Below are 20,301 nucleotides of genomic sequence, written 5' to 3'. Positions count from 1 at the left end.
GAATTATTTTTTTTAATAAAAAGATTCAGATACTTGCTGCAACTTGTTGGTTTTTTTTTTTTAATGTATATCTCTTCCGAAGACATTAAGAAATTCAATTGAAACTAAACGTTTGTTATTTCTCCGATAGAGGTTAGCACTAGCTACATTTGGGTCATGATTCCCGTCTGTAGTCGTACTCGTGTGATGGCGCCACGCGCACAACAATCGAAACCGTCGAGTTTTCTGCTTCTAGTGAGTTGTGGAATCGGCCATTGCTACAATATTTTTCTCGAGATCGAAAATCTCTAAACGTCGATGGAGATACGTGAACGATTACGGATTTCGAGGTGAGTTGTTGAATCTGTTTTTACGTTTGTTGGTTTTTTCCTTGGCGGGTTTTCGTAGAGAAGGCAAAAATAATAGGACACCAACGATCTGCCAAATTTTCTTCCGCCATCTTTGTTACAAATTCGTTTATATCTCGCTGTGTATGTTGTATTTTTTGCTGTTGTTTCATATTTTCTGTTTCGTTTGTAAATTTTATCCTATCGTCAATTACCCTCTGCTCGATCTAGATCGTGAACTCATTGGATTCCTTTCGATTTTGTTTTCCGATTTCAAAATTAACTGCGCGGGTTTCACAACAAGGCTGTTATGGCCTTGGTTTTTTTTATCCAAAAAAACGTGAGTTATGAAATTCAGCATGTGACGATAAACGAGAATTCGAGGCTTTTCCTATACTCTGCATATCACATTGTCGGTAAATCGATACATTAATATTTAATAGTACGATATTGTTTTTAACTTGTATACAAAGTTCGAATTATTAACTCTAGTGTTAAATGTGAACCTCTTATTTACAACAGTAAGTTATATTTTAAGTTCAAACCGCGTGTTTATTAATTATTGAAATAAATCGAAACAACGTTTTGTAAATGGTTAAAATTTACTTGTAACAGATTTCATCGTTTGATGTAATTCTATAATTTTACTATAGGCTGTGAATATAGATTCAATACTTATGAAAGTACTTCTGTTTATAACAAGACAATTGTGTGGAATTAATACATAAACTTCACGGAATTTGAATTCCACGAATCAATAACACTAATGGTCCTGTTATAGCGAATGCATTTTTTTTTTATTCTACGTTATTAAAATTGAAATACCATATTATTAATTTGAATACTTCGAATACCGACAGATGAAATTACAAATTTCTTTATTACCGACAGTTCGACTTTTTATTTTGGAAGGTAACGTACAATTGAATTTAACGAGAAATAAAAGAAATTCCTAAATGTTTCTAACAGAACACTTTATTCTATGTATAATATATACATACTTTTATGTTCGAGAATCTAACTTTCACAACGCAACGTGTACGAGAGCAATTGATTTTTTAAGAATGTCTAATAACATTGAACCAGTTAACGTTTCTACAGGGTGCTTCCGGTTGAAATGAATTACGATGGTTTATAAAGACACACGAGTAAAAGAAAATATTTATGTTGACATAAATTTGCAACGACTCGGTTTTCAAAACACAGATAGTATTGTCGTGATATACGTGGAATAATTAGCCAAACTATTATTGGATGAGGTTAGGTCCTTGGTGGCCTTGAGCCGTCAATAGATTTGGTTTCGTGTATGAGCAGCAGTCATTTGCGTTTTCTTTTAATCATTTGTTACTCTAAGCAAAAGACGGTACCATTTTTATTTTCATATAAACATAGTACCACGCTACATTTTCACATTTCTCAACAAAGAGGTAAATATATTCGGTCTGTTCTTTTTTTTTTTCGGAAACACTTATTCACATCTGGTGGAACGTAGTCCGAGAAACAGTCCTATAGATCGTTGTTTGATGCAAGGCATCTGAATTTTGTGTACAGTACCAGTGGCGCGACACAGATAGATGAAACGAGAACACGAGAAAGCGAGAGTGCCATATCGATCCGGTTAGTTGGTAGTCTACCTACCTCAACCCTGGCTATACTTTTACAAGCTGCTTCCATTGGCATAGGTTCCGATATTTTTCTCTCTTTGCTGATCGAGAAAATTTTTCAGGACTCGTTTGTCGTTCACACGTATTCCTCTTTTTTTTTTTATTTAATTGTTGTTTTTTTGTTTCGCTTTTTCGTTTATATATTCGTACGTCTACAACCGTTTTGTTTTAAAAATTGTATCCTCACAGGTGTATTCACGTACTCGATACGTTTCATTCGATTAGTACCGAAAAGTTGGTCGAGAGCTCGCTCAAGCGGCTTGATATTTTATGCAAATCCCCCTCTCGATTACCACACTTGTCTTCCGTATCGAGTGTATCAGGAAACATCGAAAATACGCGACGCGAGGTTGCATAATGGGTCTCGTTGCGGATAATCCGTTCGAAAACAGTCGACGGACAATAAATGTGCGGTAGCGCGTCGTGTATTTCAATATGAAACTCGACACAGACACGAAGTTTACGTTTTATTCGATTCGTACCTACATTTAGAATCGAATCGAACGTTTGGAACGTTTTCGATTGCTTCTTTTGTACGCACCGGTCTTTAGAACGATTAGAAGAAGCACGACGATCCCTTTGTCCGCATCAATGGACAATTTTGTCACGTAAATGCGCGAAATCCACCGTTAAATACCACGAAAGACGGAAGGTACAAGAATCGTAAAAGCTTCCTCCGTTTTGAACGCGTAGCATGGTCTTTGTTCTCGCACATTTCCTTCGTGGGATGTTTACCAAACATTTCAACGGTATCCTCGCGCGAGGCGCGAAGCGCGAATTTTTCGCATTTCTTCTAGCGTTCTTCTGGCGCTGCTGACGACAACGGTAGACACTTAATTAGCCTTGCAAATGATTTGAACATTAACTTCAGTTAGTCAACATTACGTTCTCCGACAATTACGTCTGTATCGTAAATTTTTTCTACCAGTGATCATCGATAGACCCTCTCTTGGTGTGTAATAATTAGCGGTTAAATATCTCGTAGAATATTCCGTTTGAAAAATTCAAACTCGAAAAGGAGAATGTATATTTCCGTTTGGATAAGTATCGAGTGTAATGTAGGACCTTTGTGAACGAAAAATCACGTTCGATGTGGTGCAAGGCGAGGTAAAGAGACTCGTTGGAAACTGTATTCGATGGGAGGTCAAGTTCGGAGAGGTGGTGTTGCGGTATGTCAACAGAAAACTCCGGAGTCTACGCTGGTGGGCTGTTTTGGGCGGGCGACGGCTGTGCACAAAAACGGCGGCAGTCAAGTTCAAGGCCACCGGCCACCTTTCTCCTCCTCCGTTGGCTGATGAGCCGCCGCCGCCTCCAGTGCCACCACCGCCGCCGCGACACCACCACCTCCACCGCCGCTTTGCCGTCACAGCCACCGCCCCCGTCTCCCACCCACTCACCCTTCCATCGCGATATACACGTAGCACGCATAACGCCAGTAGCGTATCAACTCGGGGCCGAGCACCGGACCACCGTGTCGAGTATGGGGGTAAAGGGAGAGATTCGGGGCTCCATCGATCTACCTGCGTTTGAAAATTCAATTGCGTCGTACGTGTACGCAATGCCGCTCCGTGCGTTCCATGGGAATCCCAGCGACGTTACCTAATCGCGGCGACACATTTGCGACGATCAACGACCGCGTTATTTGCATTACTCGAAGGGCAACCGTCCGGATAGACTTTTTTTTATCCGGTTACCCGCGATTCGAAATCTACGCACAACGGTCGAAAATTCGTAACGAGTACGTATGTATATATCTCGCGGCTCGTTTCAAGGTGATTCTGGGAGTCAAGAGTTAATGACCGATTGGTCGTGACCGTGACAATATCCACAGCGATATTTCGTTCGCACTCGTACGAAGCGATAAGAGTTGTGCTTCAGATTAGAGTGGTTCGTGATTTTTATCGTTAATAAACACGGGCGAATTCAATTCAGAGACTCTGGGAATGCAATGGTTTTCTTGTAGAACGTTTCGAAGGTAGATTATGTAAGGGAAGTGAGTGTTTTTAGAGAATATTGCCGGTGGTATATGAATAGAATACATATTTCGATAATCTTCTTCGTTTCTTTGTTTAGAATGTCTTGATTCCACGAGGGAATCGTTCACGCCTAAATTAATATGAATATTGAAAAGATCGGTACGATGAAAGTATCTGCAATGTAATATGTTACGTACATTCCTATTTAATACGCACGGTAGGAACCCGTAAACTGTACGTGCTCGGTGGACACGCGCGTAACTACGCGAAATTGTTACTTAAAAAGTTTGTTGGTCGATGACGCGTGCGTCTCGCCCATTTTCAATAACCGTTTCTTTCCTTTTTTTTTTATATAAATCACCTACATGCGCGTGGCGGTATCAGACATTCTGGAACATCTTGTATTTACGATAAGGTAATTAGTGTAGTAAAAGTGCGTTTCGCGGATTCGTGGCGCCCGGTGTTAGGATCGGCTGGTTCCGAGTCTTACCGTATTCTCTGTATCGCCCGTCAGTCGCATACGGCTCGTCGGGCCGTGAACGTCGTGGTAGGGGGTAGTGTGCACATACGCGTGAACGTGCCGCGTGTTTCAATCTCCGCGTTCTTTGTGAATGGTCGTATTCTCCAGTTTGTGATCATTTTTACTTTTCATCGTGGAAGAGTCTAAGGATCAACCCCATAGAGTCCTCCGTTTCATTGAGGAAGCAACTGACGGATGCCATGGATGCCTGGATGTATGATGTGGTAGGTGTCGTCGTCACATAACCTCTCTCTTCTTCTCGTTCGATCTCGTGGCTTTGTTTACGTGCTGCGCGCGCGTTCCCATGCCTGTTTCCGTTCTTAATCCTCCTTGATGGAATATCAGGGACGAATGTCGACTCTTTTCGAATAAAAGATTATTTAGCGCGAATATTCGATCGTTAAGTTAGTTCGCTGTATCGTACAGTAGGATTTCTTTCGCGATAGCTTACGCGTGTCTTTCGCGAGAATGTTATGTTTTGATCGCGCCGTGAAACTACGTTTTTTTTTCATACACGACTTTGAATCCTGACAGTTTTTACACGCAGATCGTCTCGACGTACCTGCGACGCGTTTGAGCTCCCTTGTTCCTCGATGGTATAAGAATACGTACATATTATCTTTGTCGCGTACCGTCAGTCAGCTTTAGCGACAACTCGGTTATTACGTTACGACGTGTCCGTTAGGTAATCTATCTCCTGTGGCTCACCGATCGTTTTTCCAAGCCTGCCAGCTTTTAACGTTGCCAGTGATTCGATTTTGGAGCCGTGTTTCTATTTAACAACCCTTTGCGTTCGTGTAAAATCAGACAATTAAACCTAACATACGCGAACACGTTTTAAAACTGTAAGGTATTGTATATTTAACAGAGATGGAAATATTTTACACGTACAACTTGCTCGAATGTCGTAGCGAAATACTTGTTTGTTTTGATGGCACCGAGATACCCAACCAGGCGACTCGAATCTAGAAACTTTTACCGCATACTTTTTTTTTTCTACACGGCTCTCGCTACTTATTGTTAGTCATTCCTCGTGCGGTATAATTAATTCTTGATCGTCGTTTGTAGCCGATTTTAGAGACAACTAACACGATCCGTACTTTAACGATAGCAATTTATAGACATCGAAAGATAACCTTAATTGTCCTCGAGCTACGAGGATTATCTCTATCGTTTATAATAATTTCAATCGTTTCGCGATAGTTGACTTTTGTACACGTCGATGTACAAATGAATTTTTACGATAACGGATAACTTTGCGTCGATCGTTCGAAAACTTTTCGAATTCTTCACGATCGATTCCGTTTTCGAGATCCGTTCGAGGATCGTTAACGTCTACTTTACCGATAACGAAGACAGCTACGTTTTTACCGTTTGTGCCGGAGAAGTGGTGGTAAGAAAGTTCTTGTCGCGGGCAAGACTTTTATTTCTTCGGAAACATCGCTTCGTTCCGAGAGAGATACAACTTCGTATTAGTAGATACCGGTCTGTCTATATTCATGTTCTGTAAATCTAATTACGTTGAGAGTTGGTCATTTTTTCCAACCGCTTTTTTGTTTTGCTTTTAATGGTAATTATTTGCACACGGGTTACTAATCGCTATTACAGCGATCGCGACATGTACGTCTGTCTGGCAGTTTGAACGCATTAAAGTGCTCTTATACGCACCTACACCCACGCGATACCGGTCTTACGCAATTCCACGTGCTTAAGGCACAGAGGAACGTGGAATCTCGTCTCGTTCGCTCTGATTTTACACGGCCTGACGACCAACGCGTGTACCGACACCATTATTGACGCGTTCTTGAACCCGGTCCGTGTCTGCGTCGATAAAACGATTTTCCGTGAACATGTATCGGCCGAGTTTATCGTTCGCCCTTAGGAACGTAAATCAAGTGGAGGTTTGGGTTGGTACGGAGACACACGCGAGACGCACGGAGTACGTTTACACGGCTTCTAACTTCGACGTAGTAATGCTAATGTTATAACTCGTACTTAACTGAGTACGCATTTACACGGTCGGACTTATCTTGGTCCCGGCGAGCTGAAAAAGCTTAATAAATTTCCAGTGAAACGGGTTAAGGATTCAGCACCGATATAAAACGACGAAAAATTGGACGCGCGACACGCTCGCGATCCGAGCCAATGTAAATAAATCGGCGAGTTTGTTATTGTAAAATCCACTCGCTCTCGGCGAAAACGACCAATAGAAAAGACACTTGTTGAATAAGATCGCGAATTATACAAAATAATCGAAACCAGAATATTAATTAGACATTTAATTACCAGATGGAGTATTGACAGTCTCGCCGTGCAACTTGCGCGTGGTTACATTTAATTTTTCACGGTGGCTCGAAAATTATCCCAGAGGGCGTATCAAGGAGGTGGGACGTTTCTCAACCCACTACGCCCCCGAAGAGTTAACGTCGTCGACGCGGTAACCCAAGCCTCTGTTCGTCGAACGACTTGGTGTTACCGCATCGGATGGTGTACAACCTCGCGCGTAAATCGGACCGTGTGTAAACCCGCCAACGGAGAACACGAGAGCCCCGGGACGAAACTTTGACACCGCCGTTGAAATAAAATGGTGGATATACCCACCACACGGGGCGGGACGACGACGGGTGCCGTGGAGACGACCGACCTTTGGAAAGCTGATAAAAAAAATATTCGTCGCCCGTGGATGCGTCATCCGATATTTTCGGACCCTTGACTCTTACCTTGGAGTTAGAAGAGAAGAAGCTTTCGAATCGTTCCGAGTTGAAGGCTCGACCTCCGCTTAGCCGTCGGATACTCGAGCCTTTATGGATTCCCCGTTCGCGGCACGCGAAGATGGATTTATTTTCGCGACGAACGCGTTTTCTCGTTCGCGCTATTTTCGATACCGTGAGCTCTCTTCGGGGGGGTAGGGTGGGACGGTGGAATGGGACGAGGGGGGGTGGGGCGAGCGTTTTGATGTTTTTTTACGGATGTTTTGAGAGTGTATCGCTATCCAAAGACAGTAGAGAGGGGTGGGCAGGGGGTGGGGGGAGATTCGGAGGAAATCGTGTTGGTGTTCAAGTAACAGGGAAGAGCGAGTTCGAACAGTGTTCAAGTACCATTGCGAAGGTCGTGTTCGCACGTAGACGCTCGCTCGCGGCGAAGGTCTCGGCTCGGTCTTAATTCTCTCTCTTCGCACCTACTGGTACAACACACTCTGTGAAATTGCGTGCGCGCGCGCGCGCTCCAGCGCGACTCTTCGTTGTTTTATTCGCGAGAGTGTTTGTTTTTTTTTCCTTTTATTGTCCTAAATCGAACACCGTGTACGCGCGTGCACGTACGTACAATTCCAGCTGATAAGCTCTCCGAGTCTTCGTTCGTCGCGGATTTCGAACGACTCGCGACCCGAGAAAAGAATCGAGATCGGGATCCGTGCATCGATCGGCGCCAGTTCCATGTACGATCGACGCATTGGAAATATCGGGCCGTGCGCGCTTCGTGACAACAGTCTGTTCCAAGGTAGGACGCGAGAGGTACCTCGGGTTTGGACGTGTATCGACACAACGATCCCACGGTGTCGATCGTCCAATTGTTCGCGCGAAAAACGCCTTTCTTATCGAACAACGCAGTGGTGGGGGAAGACGCCTACCGATAGGCCACCGTGATCGACATTTGGTCGCGTTGGCGCGTTGCGTTCGCTTTTGCGGGACGCGCGCCGGGTAATCATCGGCTTTCGGGACCCTCCCGGGTGGTGGGGATCGAAGTTTGCGACTACGAGACACGTCGGTGACGTCATCTGTGAGCCGGGCCAGCCCTAACCTTGGACAATGCGCGAAACAAGCCATAATGTCTTACGTGTTGCGATTTTTGCCGTCGAAATACGAACACGCGGCTGACCAATCGCTACATAATTCTTCTCTCCCGTTGATTTTCAAATTTTCAACGCCACGAATTTTGTCAAAACGTACTCACGTTGAACCAAAACCACTCTTCCACTTTGTTCTCCATATTTTCGATTAATTTCTCTCTCTCTCTCTCTCTCTCTCTCTCTCTCTCTCTCACGGTGAGGAGAGATTTTAAGTCACCCTCCGCATGTGTCAATGTTTGAAATTTTAAGTCACCCCACTCCGTGTCGTTAATGTTTGCAGTATACGCAGAAAAATCCACGCCCAAACGATGACGAGCGAATGAAAAAAAAAAGAAAAAAGAGAAGTACGGGCGAACACGACGGGGATACTCGAGATCGTTTCGGCGGTGAAAGAAGAACGTTCTGAAATTAGCCGAGCGATAGTCTCGACGTTATTATGCCGACTCGTTATTGCGCTTTCTTTTATTGGATAAACTCGCTGTGAAAACCAAAGAGAGAGAGAGAGAGAGAGAGAGAGAGAGAGAGAGAGAGAGAGAGAGAGAGAGAGAGAGAGTAGCAGTTGTTACCGAAGCTCTCTTGCCTTGACCGCGACCCAGGGTCTTCATCCTCGGGGAATCGATTCGTTCTCTGAACTTCTAATTCTGTAACCGCCTACGCGTGGTCGTGTAACATTGCCACTTCGCGATCATTGTAATAATTCAGGGTCACGGCGATCGACCTGTTGCGAAAAACTACCACACAGTCGGTCGCCACCCTGTTCTGCGTGTGCTCTCTAATTTTTTTTTTCATCGAGAATATACATATATATATATATATATATATCCAAAGGAAGTAAACATCCATCGAGACGGGTGAGAACGACGTTCGAGATTCGGATAGGTGATTCTGGCGCGTATCGGGGAGAGATCGCGTCGACCGGTCGAGAACGATCGTATTTGGGCGTGATTCAACGGTCGAGTTTCGTTTCGCTCGACGACGATCGGCTCTTATCGACGATTCGAGGTAAACGATGCGGCCCGTTATCGGTACGGGGCGGTGTCGTCGTTTGGAAACACCGTGCGGGTAAGCGTACGCGATGTTACGCGATTTCGATCGAAAATCCGGCCGAACGCGTTCCCGGTTGGTTGTTGCATGCCACGGTACATCGGTTCCCCGGTGAGCTTCTGCGCGTATCGTTCGTACGCCGGTGGTACGGATCGTGCATCGAGGCGGGACAAACGAGAACCGAGCACCGTTTCACGGTTTACGCGAAACGCGAACGACGATCGATCGTCGCCTTTTTCATCGTCGACACAGCGAGACACTCTAATTCATAGCAAGGACTCTCCTCCCGATCGAGAAGAGCCACGAGTTAAAATAAAAGCAACTGGAGGAGACGCGCGTTTCTTTTTCTTCATCTCGCCGCTGCCGGCCCAGGCTTCTTTCTTGCTTACATAATCGACCTGTTTAAAAAGAGGTTGGACGAGGCTTGCGCGCGCACACCTTGAAAATTTCGATATCACATGGTGCTGCTCCCCCCCACCGATACGAATGGGAACCGTCCGCGGTCGGGGTGCGCCTATAGGCTTCCGCCACATCAGAATTGCATTTCCGTTCCTTGATTCTCTATTTATCGGCTCGGTGTACGTACGGAACGCCGACGATCGAATTTTACGGTTGCAGGCGGTGACGTAAGCGAAACGACGATGGTAAATTCGAAACGGTGGGTCTCTTACCGGGCCAACTGAGCGTTAACGATCGCATGGAAATTATTTCGAAGTGTTTCGGTCGAGGAACAAAGTAACCGAGTCAAAGATCGTAACGCGATAAAAATAATATATGTCTCGAGGACGCGGTTTCCGTTCCGTTTAAACAAACACGGTGGGCGTAGTACAACGGATTGAAGCGTGCCGCGAGCGATACCGTCGTCGAAGAAATTTTCGAATTAATGATATTTTGGAAATCGAGATACGCCGCGTGCGTACACCTGTCTCAGCGCCGCTTTCTCTCCCGAGTTAGGATTGCACGCAACCGATACTACAACGCGGAAAATGTTAGATGATTCATCGTTGGACCTTCGATTGTGTTGTAACACTCGGCTGCCTCTGCAGCGGCGGTCTTGCTCGACAGAGAAAACAAGTTTTCACTCTCGGTCTTTTAATGGCGACTTTAATCTTCCTTCTCGAACTATTTTCGTATTACCAAAGACGAGAGAGAGAGAGAGAGAGAGAGAGAGAGAGAGAGAGAGAGAGAGAGAGAGAGAGAGAGAGAGAGAGAGAGAGAGAGAGAGAGAGAGAGAGAGAGAGAGAGAGAGAGAGAGAGAGAGAGAGAGAGTGTGTGTGTGTGTGTGTGTGTGTGTGTGAGTGAAAGAGAGAGGGAGAATCACTTGTAGTTTAAATCTTAGCTGACTCATCCCATATACGTGTGTATTTGTAAAGTTTTATAAAAGTTCGATCGAAGAATAATATATTTTGCGCGCCGACCGCGTGTTCAACGGAACCGTCGCAACGAAAAAGTTACCAACAGGCTAAGGATTGTCCGTTCCATCGAACGTTGCTTAAATAATAAATGGAATCGTTATGAGGAGACATACATACATACTTCGATCGTAATTAACCCGCGTTATCGCGATAGAACTAAAATTGTTAGTGCAATCGATATTTGGGTCACGGCCTCCTCTAAAAACGGACACCCGATCATGGACACGATTTTTTTTCGGTTACACGAGCGCGCGCGCGCGCGCGTGCGGGAGCAAGAGAGCGAGTCTACATATGTATGCGCCACGAAAATCTTATTCGAAATGAAACAGCCGATGGCCTTGATTCGCCGTTGAATTGCGCTCAGAGGTCGCTCGCGCGGAGCGCAATAATACAGTCGACGATTTCGCGTAAATTTCAAGGCTTGCGGGTTTCGGGGATTCAAGGATCGAGAGCGCCGAGTCGCGTAATCGAATGGATCTCTTCCCTCCGCGTAATAACGTTGCGGTTAAAGGAGAACACGGTGAATTCCTCTCCGGGACGATTCCGCCCTCAGGATTTACGCTACAGTTCCTCGTCCAGACTGTCAGAAGCTGCGGACGGAGCGAACGAGGGAACGAAACGGACCGACACGGTGCGAGGCAACCAAACACGCGACGAGGATGAAACGAGAGAAGATGAATAGAGAGCGAGAGGGACGGAGGATGAATCGAGAGGGAGGGGAACGGAAGATGGATAAAGAGAGAGGGAGCTATGGAGTCTGCGGCGTTTGCGAGGGGCGGGGATAATGGTGGGACGGGCGGAGAGAGAGAGAAAGAGAGCGAGACCGCGTGTACGGAGCAGAGCGAGAGAAGCAGTCGGATAGAGGGACTCAAGGTCGCCGTAGTCGGCTGTTTCCGTCGGAGTTCGGCGGCGGCTAAAATTGTGTGTTGGCGCGTTTTGCGGCCTTCGCGAACGCGGTCGCTTCTCTCCCTCTCTCTCTCGCTCGCACAGAAAAGTCAAGTTCAAGGCTAGCCAGATAGCAGCGCGCGATACGTTTCTCTTTCTTTTTCCATTCTTCGCCCGTTCCTTCCGTCTGGGTTTCGGTAACCGCTTAATCGAACGGCCCGGTTAGAGGGACGGGCGAAGGCGGGAAATACGAGAGTCTGCGAATGCAAGCGTCGCTTGCGCAATCCTCTGTTCTTCGAGCGTTCCTGACTTTCTTTTTCTCGAACGACGACGCCCGTGTTTTTCTCTTTCGTGTTCTTGTGTGTATTCTTTTCTTTTTTTTTTCTTTTTCTTTTTCTTTTTCTCTCGTTTCGTTCTTTCTTCTTCGCCCGTAACGGTCGTAACGGGAAAACGTTGGCGAGCAGAAGACACAGAGACTTTTATCGCTATCCAACTCGGTTGTCGTTACATCGCCAGACCGACTCCGCGCGCACGTTGCTGGCGGTTTTTATTTCATTAATCCGAACGTGGGAGACGCACGCGCGAAGCAATTCGCACGGCTAGTCAAGTTCGAGGTTAACCAGATGCTTCGATACCTCGTTCTCTTTGCTTTTTTCGGTCTCTCCGTTGACCGTTTTCTTCCTTCTTTTCGTTCGGTGTCCTTCGGTGGTGGTCGCACGGCGTCGCGGATCGAAACTCCCTCGACTTTTTCTTTCGATTTTCCGTGAACGGCACCGGGACGCGTACACGACCACGGATCGAAAGAGTTTTCCGTGGTGGCCGATGTCAAAAATAATGTCACCGCGTGACCGTGGTCGCGCACGCGATACACGGAGGTTTCGTAAACCTGGCGACATCGTCGTCAATCTCTCTTAACGAGCGTGCTCGATTCCGACAACGTACTCTCGCGCGACAAAAATTAATTAATGTCGATAAAGGAACCGTTTACCCTCTACTGTTATTATCATTATCATCATTATCATCATCATTATTATTATTGTTTCTTTTTCTCTCGGTTTAATTACGCGCACAATTATTCCGCGGGAACACGTGCAATAATCTCTGGCGCTTGTCGGTTGCTCCAGTAAATTCAAGTCGAAGATTACGTTACGAAAACGAAGGTCAAACAAGTTTCCGTACGTTGTATGGATTACCAAGGCGGTGCGCATAAACAGAGTCCGTGGATACTTGAAATGGAATTCCTACGTCAGTTCGATAGTGGGAAGCGCGGGAGACGGACGAATTGGAACCGCGGGGATGAGATACCCGATTATGGGAGCCATTGCTCGGGGGGATACGTACTTTTACGCTCGATTATTCTCCCGTGCGTGTCGACGAGAGACTCGTTCCGTGGATCGTCGTCGGGCTTTTAACTCGCGTGGAAGTCGACGACGACGACGACGACGACGACGACGACGACGACGACGACGACGAAGACGGCGAACGTGAGGCGATCGAATCGTCCGCGAGTTAATTTCCGTAATTTCGGCCGGGCTCGTCGATTCTCGTGCGTATCGAACGCCATCGGGCGGCACCGGTGTACTATTTTTTTTCTCCGCCCCCTTCCTCCCTCCCACCCTCCCACTCAGCCAGCCCGGACCCGCCGTGTATTCCTATACGGGAGAGGCGCGTTAACGCGTCGAGCCGAGACGAGACGGGACGAGACGAGACGAGACGCGACGTCTAATAAAATCGATAACCGCGCGCGAGGTTCGCCGCCTCGAGCGTAGCTTTCGCTATTATTCCCCCCTGCTTCGGCGGGAATGGCTGCGTCGCGCGATTCACCGCGAATTAAAATTAAACGCTCGACGGTGGAACGATATCGTTTCGAAAATGGTCGCCACCGTTGCGATAAGAGTTAGTTCGTCGCCGGCGCGATTGTCTTGTCTCTACGAGCGGCGCATAAATCTCTCTCGAACGGGGGACCCGTTCCAAGCATCGTCTTCGTCGTCGTCTTCGTCGTCTTCGTCGTCGTCGTCGTCTCCCTTTCGTATTACATACTCGCGAACGATCGCGACTGCATCCCGCAGAAAAGTCAGGTTCAAGGCTAACCAGATACTCTGGCGCGCTCCTTCCTCTTCCCCTCTTCCTCTTTCGGTGTGCATTTAATATACGATACCGAGAGGAGCGAACAGGCGGCGGAGAAGGACGGGAGAGGAACAGGCTTACGCAATCCTTTCACCGTTACTTTGTTCTCCGTCGCCTTACCTACACCCGTTCGCTTTAAGGACGTTCCACGCTGGAATCGCTCCCGGAGACTCCAAGGGCTCTGTACCCCCTTTTTTCGCCGGGCCATCGATCACGGCGCGGGGCACCGGACAATTTTCACGGTCAATTCCCGACACGACTGATCCCGCGATCTTGCGCGACAACTGACCGGTGATCGCCGCTCGACGCGACGTCAGTTGCTAAGCTTTTCCGCGAACTGTTGCGCGCGGAAGGTGGAAATATTTCTCGCGTTGTATTTCCAAAGTTTGCAATCTTGTTACAATACTTACGTTTACAGTACCACTCTTGCAATCTTAAGTTTACAATAATCCGTAAACTTTTACAGTTGCAAGTTTCTATAATCGACTTTGACTTCGTACGACCGTACTCGAGAACAGTTTGTTCCTTCGTTGTAGACAACGGTACACCGTGTTTGTTTCGTTCTTTTTAAAACAATTGCGCGGATAAGGTTTTAAACAGTCTCAGTATTCAGCTCTGAAATAAATCGCAAGGGGTTGATTAATCGCGATAATTAACGCGCAAAGTGTTCCTTCGAAGTTCGCGAACGATCTCGCACGAACGTGAAACAACCGACGAATCGGTCCGCAATCCGTTTTTTGCGAAACAACGTAGATAAGAAGAGGAAAGTGAAAGGTATTTCCTCCGATTAGTGTCTGAGCTCTCGGTATTCCGAGAACATCGACGCTACGTACCGCGTATTTTCTGAAGTCGATTCTAAAAATGCTTGTGGCGTTGGTCGCGCTTAAAAATAGCGGCGGGGAAAAAAAGTGCAGCCGACTGCAAGGCGGAGAGGAGACCGTCTACTCCGGCGGTTTTCGGGACTCGTTTGAAAGCGAACGACACGACGGACTCCGTTCTCGAAGTCGCGTGAACACCTTAGAACAATTTTTCGTCGTGACACCAGGACGCGACGAACTCCTCGAAGCGTGCTCGAGCAGTGTAAAGAATCGTTGGCGTATAAACGTTGAAAACTGTGAATTTGGTCCCGGCAACCATGAGTTCCAAGACTCTATCGTCGCTCGATCGCTTTCACGAGTTCGTTGCGTTTTACAATACGGAAGAATAACAATGGAAAATATGCTTTGTTCGGTTTACCGTAGGTTTGTATGATGTCCGGTGCCGGCACCGAAATCATGATCGGGAACAACAGGACCATGGCGAACATCAAGCAAGAAATCGAGAATCCCACGACGCCCACGCAAAACTATCAAGTTTGTTCACCGACCACGACTCTTCAACATCAAGAGGTATTTCGGCCGTGTAGTTTTTACGATTGACGAAAACGAGTTGGAAATGTAAAACGAGCTTTAAAGTAAGCGGGACCGTACGAATCCCCTTACGACAGCTATTGAGTGATTTTTTCACTTGTTCCAGGTGATCTGCGGCAAGGTGGAAATGCCTGCTGATTATGGCGGTGGTGAGGGTAGCCCTGGAAGTCCCGAAATGCATCACTGTTCGTCCACGACGCAGCCCTTGGGGACACCCGAGGTAGCGTACACGCGTTTAATCGACCTGAATTGAAAATTGAATTCCATGCTTTCTCGAGTTGATCTTCATTTCTTTTTTATTTATTTAGGGAGGTGTCAAAGAAGAGGACATGATACCTAGAAGGCTTTGCCTCGTGTGCGGGGACGTAGCGAGCGGATTTCATTACGGGGTCGCGTCCTGCGAAGCGTGCAAAGCTTTTTTCAAAAGAACGATACAAGGTAAGGAGAGCTCCTCGGTGATTTATAAATAGATTTTTTTTTTTCGCAGAGTTTTCCAGGTAGCACCACCCGGCGATCAATCATAATCGCTTGAGGTCTATTCTTTGAATTCGTCTTGTTAACGTTTCGTTGTGTCTCGTCCTTTCTACCCTCCGTGCTGTCTTCACTGTTCGTCGATCGGGTCGAACTTCTCATCTGTAGTACGACGTAATCCAGACACTAAATACGAGAGAACGAATAATTGTTGGCACGTTATTGTCAGGATCATCGAGTAGGTGCTCACTCGACGATTTGTTGTGTCTCGTTGATGTGTGATTTTACGCGGAATCGACGCTGGTGCTACTTGGACGAGGACCGCGTATATTACGATAAAATAGCGAGTAATTTCACAGGTAATATTGAGTACACGTGTCCGGCGAACGGCGAGTGCGAGATAAACAAGCGGAGGAGGAAAGCGTGCCAGGCGTGTAGGTTTCAAAAGTGCCTTCGACAGGGCATGCTGAAGGAGGGGGTACGATTGGATCGTGTACGAGGGGGCAGACAAAAATACAGAAGATCCACCGATCCCTATACACCGATAAAGGCAGCTCCGTTGGAAGGTGATTTTCGCTAAACAGTATCCACGAATCCCACGTTTGTGATCACGATACAACGCGGTATACAGAACCCGTGCGACGGGTGCCATTATGATATAGATACGATTAAATTTTAATATTTTATATGTTTCTAGCAAACGTTGGGACAGGAGGTTCTAACGAAATAATAAGTAAGCTATCGGCTTCTTTCAATTCACTGTGACCCTTTCGCTACGAAAGGCCACTATAGTGTTGGTGAACCTAATCGAAGAGTTTACAACGATGGTCCGTGACGAGCATGGACTGCGGTGAACATTCGTGACCCAAGATGTTTTTGTTCTTGGGATGGAAACTTTGTTTGTAGTGTTCAATTTTCAATCGTAGTACGATGATTTTTTATACGGTAGATCTCTTCTTGGTCGATTCAAGTAGACGATCAATTTCCTGATGGGACTTTGCCTCTGGTAAAGAACAAGTTCGTGAATCGTTCTCCCGCGTTACCGCTTTTTAGGCCAGCTCTGTCGTAGCGAAAGGGTCGATACAATCCTCGAAGCTCGATTTGTCAGTAGCTTTACGTCGTGGCACGATGTTGTTCAGTTTAATTTGTTCCTTGATGTTGCACCGAAGTGTAGCGACATTCAAACGATAAACGGTTGTATCTATCGATAGATAATAAAATGCTGGAAGCTCTGGCCGCCTGTGAACCCGACATGTTGCAAGTGTCTAATCTATTCCACACCCTCGACACGGATCAGAGAATACTTGGTCAGTTGTCGGACCTCTACGATCGAGAACTGGTTGGAATAATCGGTAACACAGTCACCACGATGTATCCATTTTTCTTCGAGCATTGCTCGTGTTAATACAGGTGTCGTTTGTTCGAAGGTTGGGCGAAGCAGATCCCTGGATTCAGCACTTTAGCTCTGAACGACCAGATGCGACTTCTGCAAAGTACGTGGGCCGAGATATTGACGTTTAGCCTCGCGTGGAGAAGCATGCCAAACAACGGTAGATTAAGGTTTGCCCAAGATTTTACGCTCGACGAGCGACTCGCGCGCGAATGTCACTGTACAGAGCTGTACACGCATGTGAGTATATCTTTCAACACCGTGCAGAGCGTGTTCTCTGTGCGAGCCGTCCGTGTACCGAATGTACGCGAAATCGATGAAAATGGTACCGGGTGATTTAAAGAGGACGTTTGTGTTTTGAACAGTGTATTCAGATCGTTGAGAGGCTTCAACGGTTGGGCTTAACCAGAGAAGAATATTACATGTTGAAAGCGTTAATATTGGCAAACAGCGACGCGAGGTGGGACGAACCACAGGCGCTTTATCGTTTCCGGGATACTATCCTGTATGCCCTCTCAGATTGTGTGGCAGCAGTAAGACCAGGACAAGCGCTCCGCGCCACTCAAAACATGTTCCTAGTGTTGCCCGGTCTCAGGCAGGTCGACGGAATTGTTAGAAGATTTTGGTCTAGTGTCTATCGAACGGGGAAAGTACCTATGAACAAGCTGTTCGTAGAAATGTTAGAAGCTGCTCATTATCGATGAAGCGCCGACTCGAACTCGATTTAAAGAAAATCCGTATTAAAGGACTACCATAGAAACACTGGGCCGTTCCGTTGGCGGAACGACCGATGTTTAACACTTACGACACTCTGGCAGTGAGTATAGGGTGGTACGTTTCGTCGCGTCCCCCATCCCCCTCATGGGAGCGTGAGCGACGGACAGTGAGTGACAGTGAGACGCAGAACAGAGGAGGGACACTGTGCAGTTTTATTATTTTTCGTTAAGAGAAAGACTCATATGAACAAAAAGGGCTTTATTTTTCACAAGCGAAAGTGTTGAAGCGCGGAGCTTTGGCCAGTGATTCCAGCAGTCGTCGAAAATCGCGAAATAATTTTAGGATAGCAGGCACACACTTTTGTCGAAGTAACCAAACTTTCCTTTTCGAGTACCCCATTTACAGGTACAAAGAAAAACAAAACGATGTTATTTCAGGATAGGGTACCTAGTACAAGACGCGAGACGCTTTTTTCCGGAGCTCTCACTTTAGGATAGTATATGAAAATCTGTCGACAGAGATAGAGGAACCTACCAAATAAATAAATAAATAAATAAAAACGTTTTCATTTACGTGTACTGTACGGTACGATCGCGTGGGACACCGACACCAATACCGGTGATCGTAGAAATCAAATGCAAATTGTAACTAACTGTGGGTGTTTGACGTTATATAGTTAGCATCGTGTTACCAAATGACCACACCAGTTTAATCAAAATTACATACGTAGTTGCAGATATTTTAGTTACGTCTTTTCTCTGGGGAAACTTCAGTCAATACGAGACTAGAAAAAGACGCGAACTCTCTATTTTTAATAGCGTTGATGAAAAAAAAAAAGAAAAAAAAGGGTACGTCATTTTATATGTAGAGGTAACTGCACGTTTTAATACTATCGAATCGTCGTAACGACCGCTATAAATGTAAATCGATGTGTGTACTGCATTGAACATCCATAGTTCTAGTTCAGCGAAATGAATTTAGTATGCGCCGTTGTACAAATCGAACCAATCATGCGAACCAAGAGCTAGCTGGCCAGTGAACAAGGAAAAGCGAAAGAATGGCTGGATCGTTCTCCATTTAGGGCCACGCTGTTTTTGTGTTTTCTTTTTTTTTTTTTTGTACGAGATACTGCGGAAAAGAATAGTTTCGAGAACGAACCTTTGGCCAGGTTGCCAGGGTTCTTAGGAGAGAGAGAGCTGAAGAAAAAAATTTAATCGATTGTTGAAGTGATCGCGAAAAGAAAAAAAAAAAAATAAAATGTTATTCGCGCGTGCCACACAGAGAGCGTAGGAGAATATATATTATATTATATTACTATATTATATGTATTCAGGGATCTTTATTATCTAGTTATTATTGTTAACGAGATCTGTGCACAGATCTTGCGCATAATATCGCTTTTTTCTAAGCGAACGAAATCGGTAAATATCGTGTAGGAGCCACTACTCACATGCAAAGCGAGAAGAGGAAGAAAAAAAAAAGAAAGAAAAGAGTTAATTTTTTAAAAGGAGGAGACGCGCGTCTGTAACGAATCCAAGTGGAGTTTTTATTTGTCGTTTCTACGCGCGACAACAGGAAATATTCGCGGCAAGGTTCTCGCCGATTCTTTGGGTTCGCCTTTTGTTGTTTCGCGATGTGTACGAGTCGATATTAAACGGGAGGAGAAAATTATTTAATGGAAATCGTTGGAAATGAATATTTTATTGTAATGACGTTAAGATTCTCGGCTGATGTTCAAATGTTTGGCCAGCGTTCGATCGGATCGGTAAGAACCTTGCGATCACGAGACGCGAGGTAGTCATGTAACATTTTTTTAGAGTGCAATAATATCAGGATACATGCGAGATTACATTGTTTCTCTCGACCGTATGATCGCGACACGTCCTTTTGAGTTTCCTTTGTTTCTGTATTACGTCTTCGTTCTCCTACCGTTCGAAACTTTGTTTAATCCTACTGCATTTAAATATACGATGCAAAACAGTTCACAGTGTGACGCTTTACGCATTGCGTGTCCTTCCTCCAGTTTCTTTCACGATTGACCGCGATCACGAACGTTCGTTCCCCGTTTGCGAAACAGACGACGCGACGAATACGAGCAGGGACACGTAAATTTAAAAAAATGAAAAAAAATAATTAAAAAAAAAAAACAACGTCCGTTATCGTACACGTGCGTTTTCGTTCGTATCGAGTGTCTCTTCTCAGCTTCTTTCGCTTCGTCCTTTTATGATTTTTTTCTCTTTCTCTCGACGGTGTCGTTTATTTTACCTGTTCCACGAAACCGTGTCAATTCGTTGCGTTTGATTTTCGACGTATAAATCTCGTACGAATAATCGTCGATTCCTCGACGATTATATCACCTGTTCGCTGTCTTCTGTATCAACGCGTTTGTCGTCGTAGTATCAGGTTCGATGGTTTGAGAATGCTTCGGTACGCTCGTTTCGTCAATGAAATCGTCGACTGTACAATTTTCTGTTCGCCAGCCAAGTCAATAGGCTTCTCTCTGCTGTGAT

The 20,301-nt window shown here is 45.8% G+C and overlaps 1 protein-coding gene across 7 annotated transcripts; it reads left to right on the top strand.

The window, feature by feature from the left end:
- The first annotated feature begins 193 nt into the window (after positions 1 to 193).
- Positions 194 to 19,774, top strand: Err (estrogen-related receptor). 7 transcript variants are annotated; one of them, XM_076310606.1, is made up of 9 exons: positions 194 to 329; positions 15,046 to 15,192; positions 15,320 to 15,433; positions 15,522 to 15,651; positions 16,029 to 16,250; positions 16,382 to 16,417; positions 16,896 to 17,036; positions 17,112 to 17,314; positions 17,440 to 19,774. In XM_076310606.1, the coding sequence occupies exons 2-9, from the start codon at positions 15,052 to 15,054 to the stop codon at positions 17,776 to 17,778; spliced, it is 1,326 nt and encodes a 441-aa protein (XP_076166721.1). In that variant the 5' UTR covers positions 194 to 329; positions 15,046 to 15,051; the 3' UTR covers positions 17,779 to 19,774. The 7 variants fall into 7 exon arrangements, with proteins under 7 accessions (XP_076166721.1, XP_076166719.1, XP_076166720.1 ...); XM_076310604.1 differs by lacking the exon at positions 194 to 329 and adding an exon at positions 4,510 to 4,710; XM_076310605.1 differs by lacking the exon at positions 194 to 329 and adding an exon at positions 4,513 to 4,710 and having other exon boundaries at positions 16,044 to 16,250.
- The last annotated feature ends 527 nt before the right edge of the window (positions 19,775 to 20,301 follow it).

Source organism: Ptiloglossa arizonensis, chromosome 4 (assembly GCF_051014685.1).
Source record: "Ptiloglossa arizonensis isolate GNS036 chromosome 4, iyPtiAriz1_principal, whole genome shotgun sequence".
Taxonomy (NCBI): Eukaryota; Metazoa; Arthropoda; class Insecta; order Hymenoptera; family Colletidae; genus Ptiloglossa; species Ptiloglossa arizonensis.
This window is presented reverse-complemented; position numbering and strand designations above follow the sequence as displayed.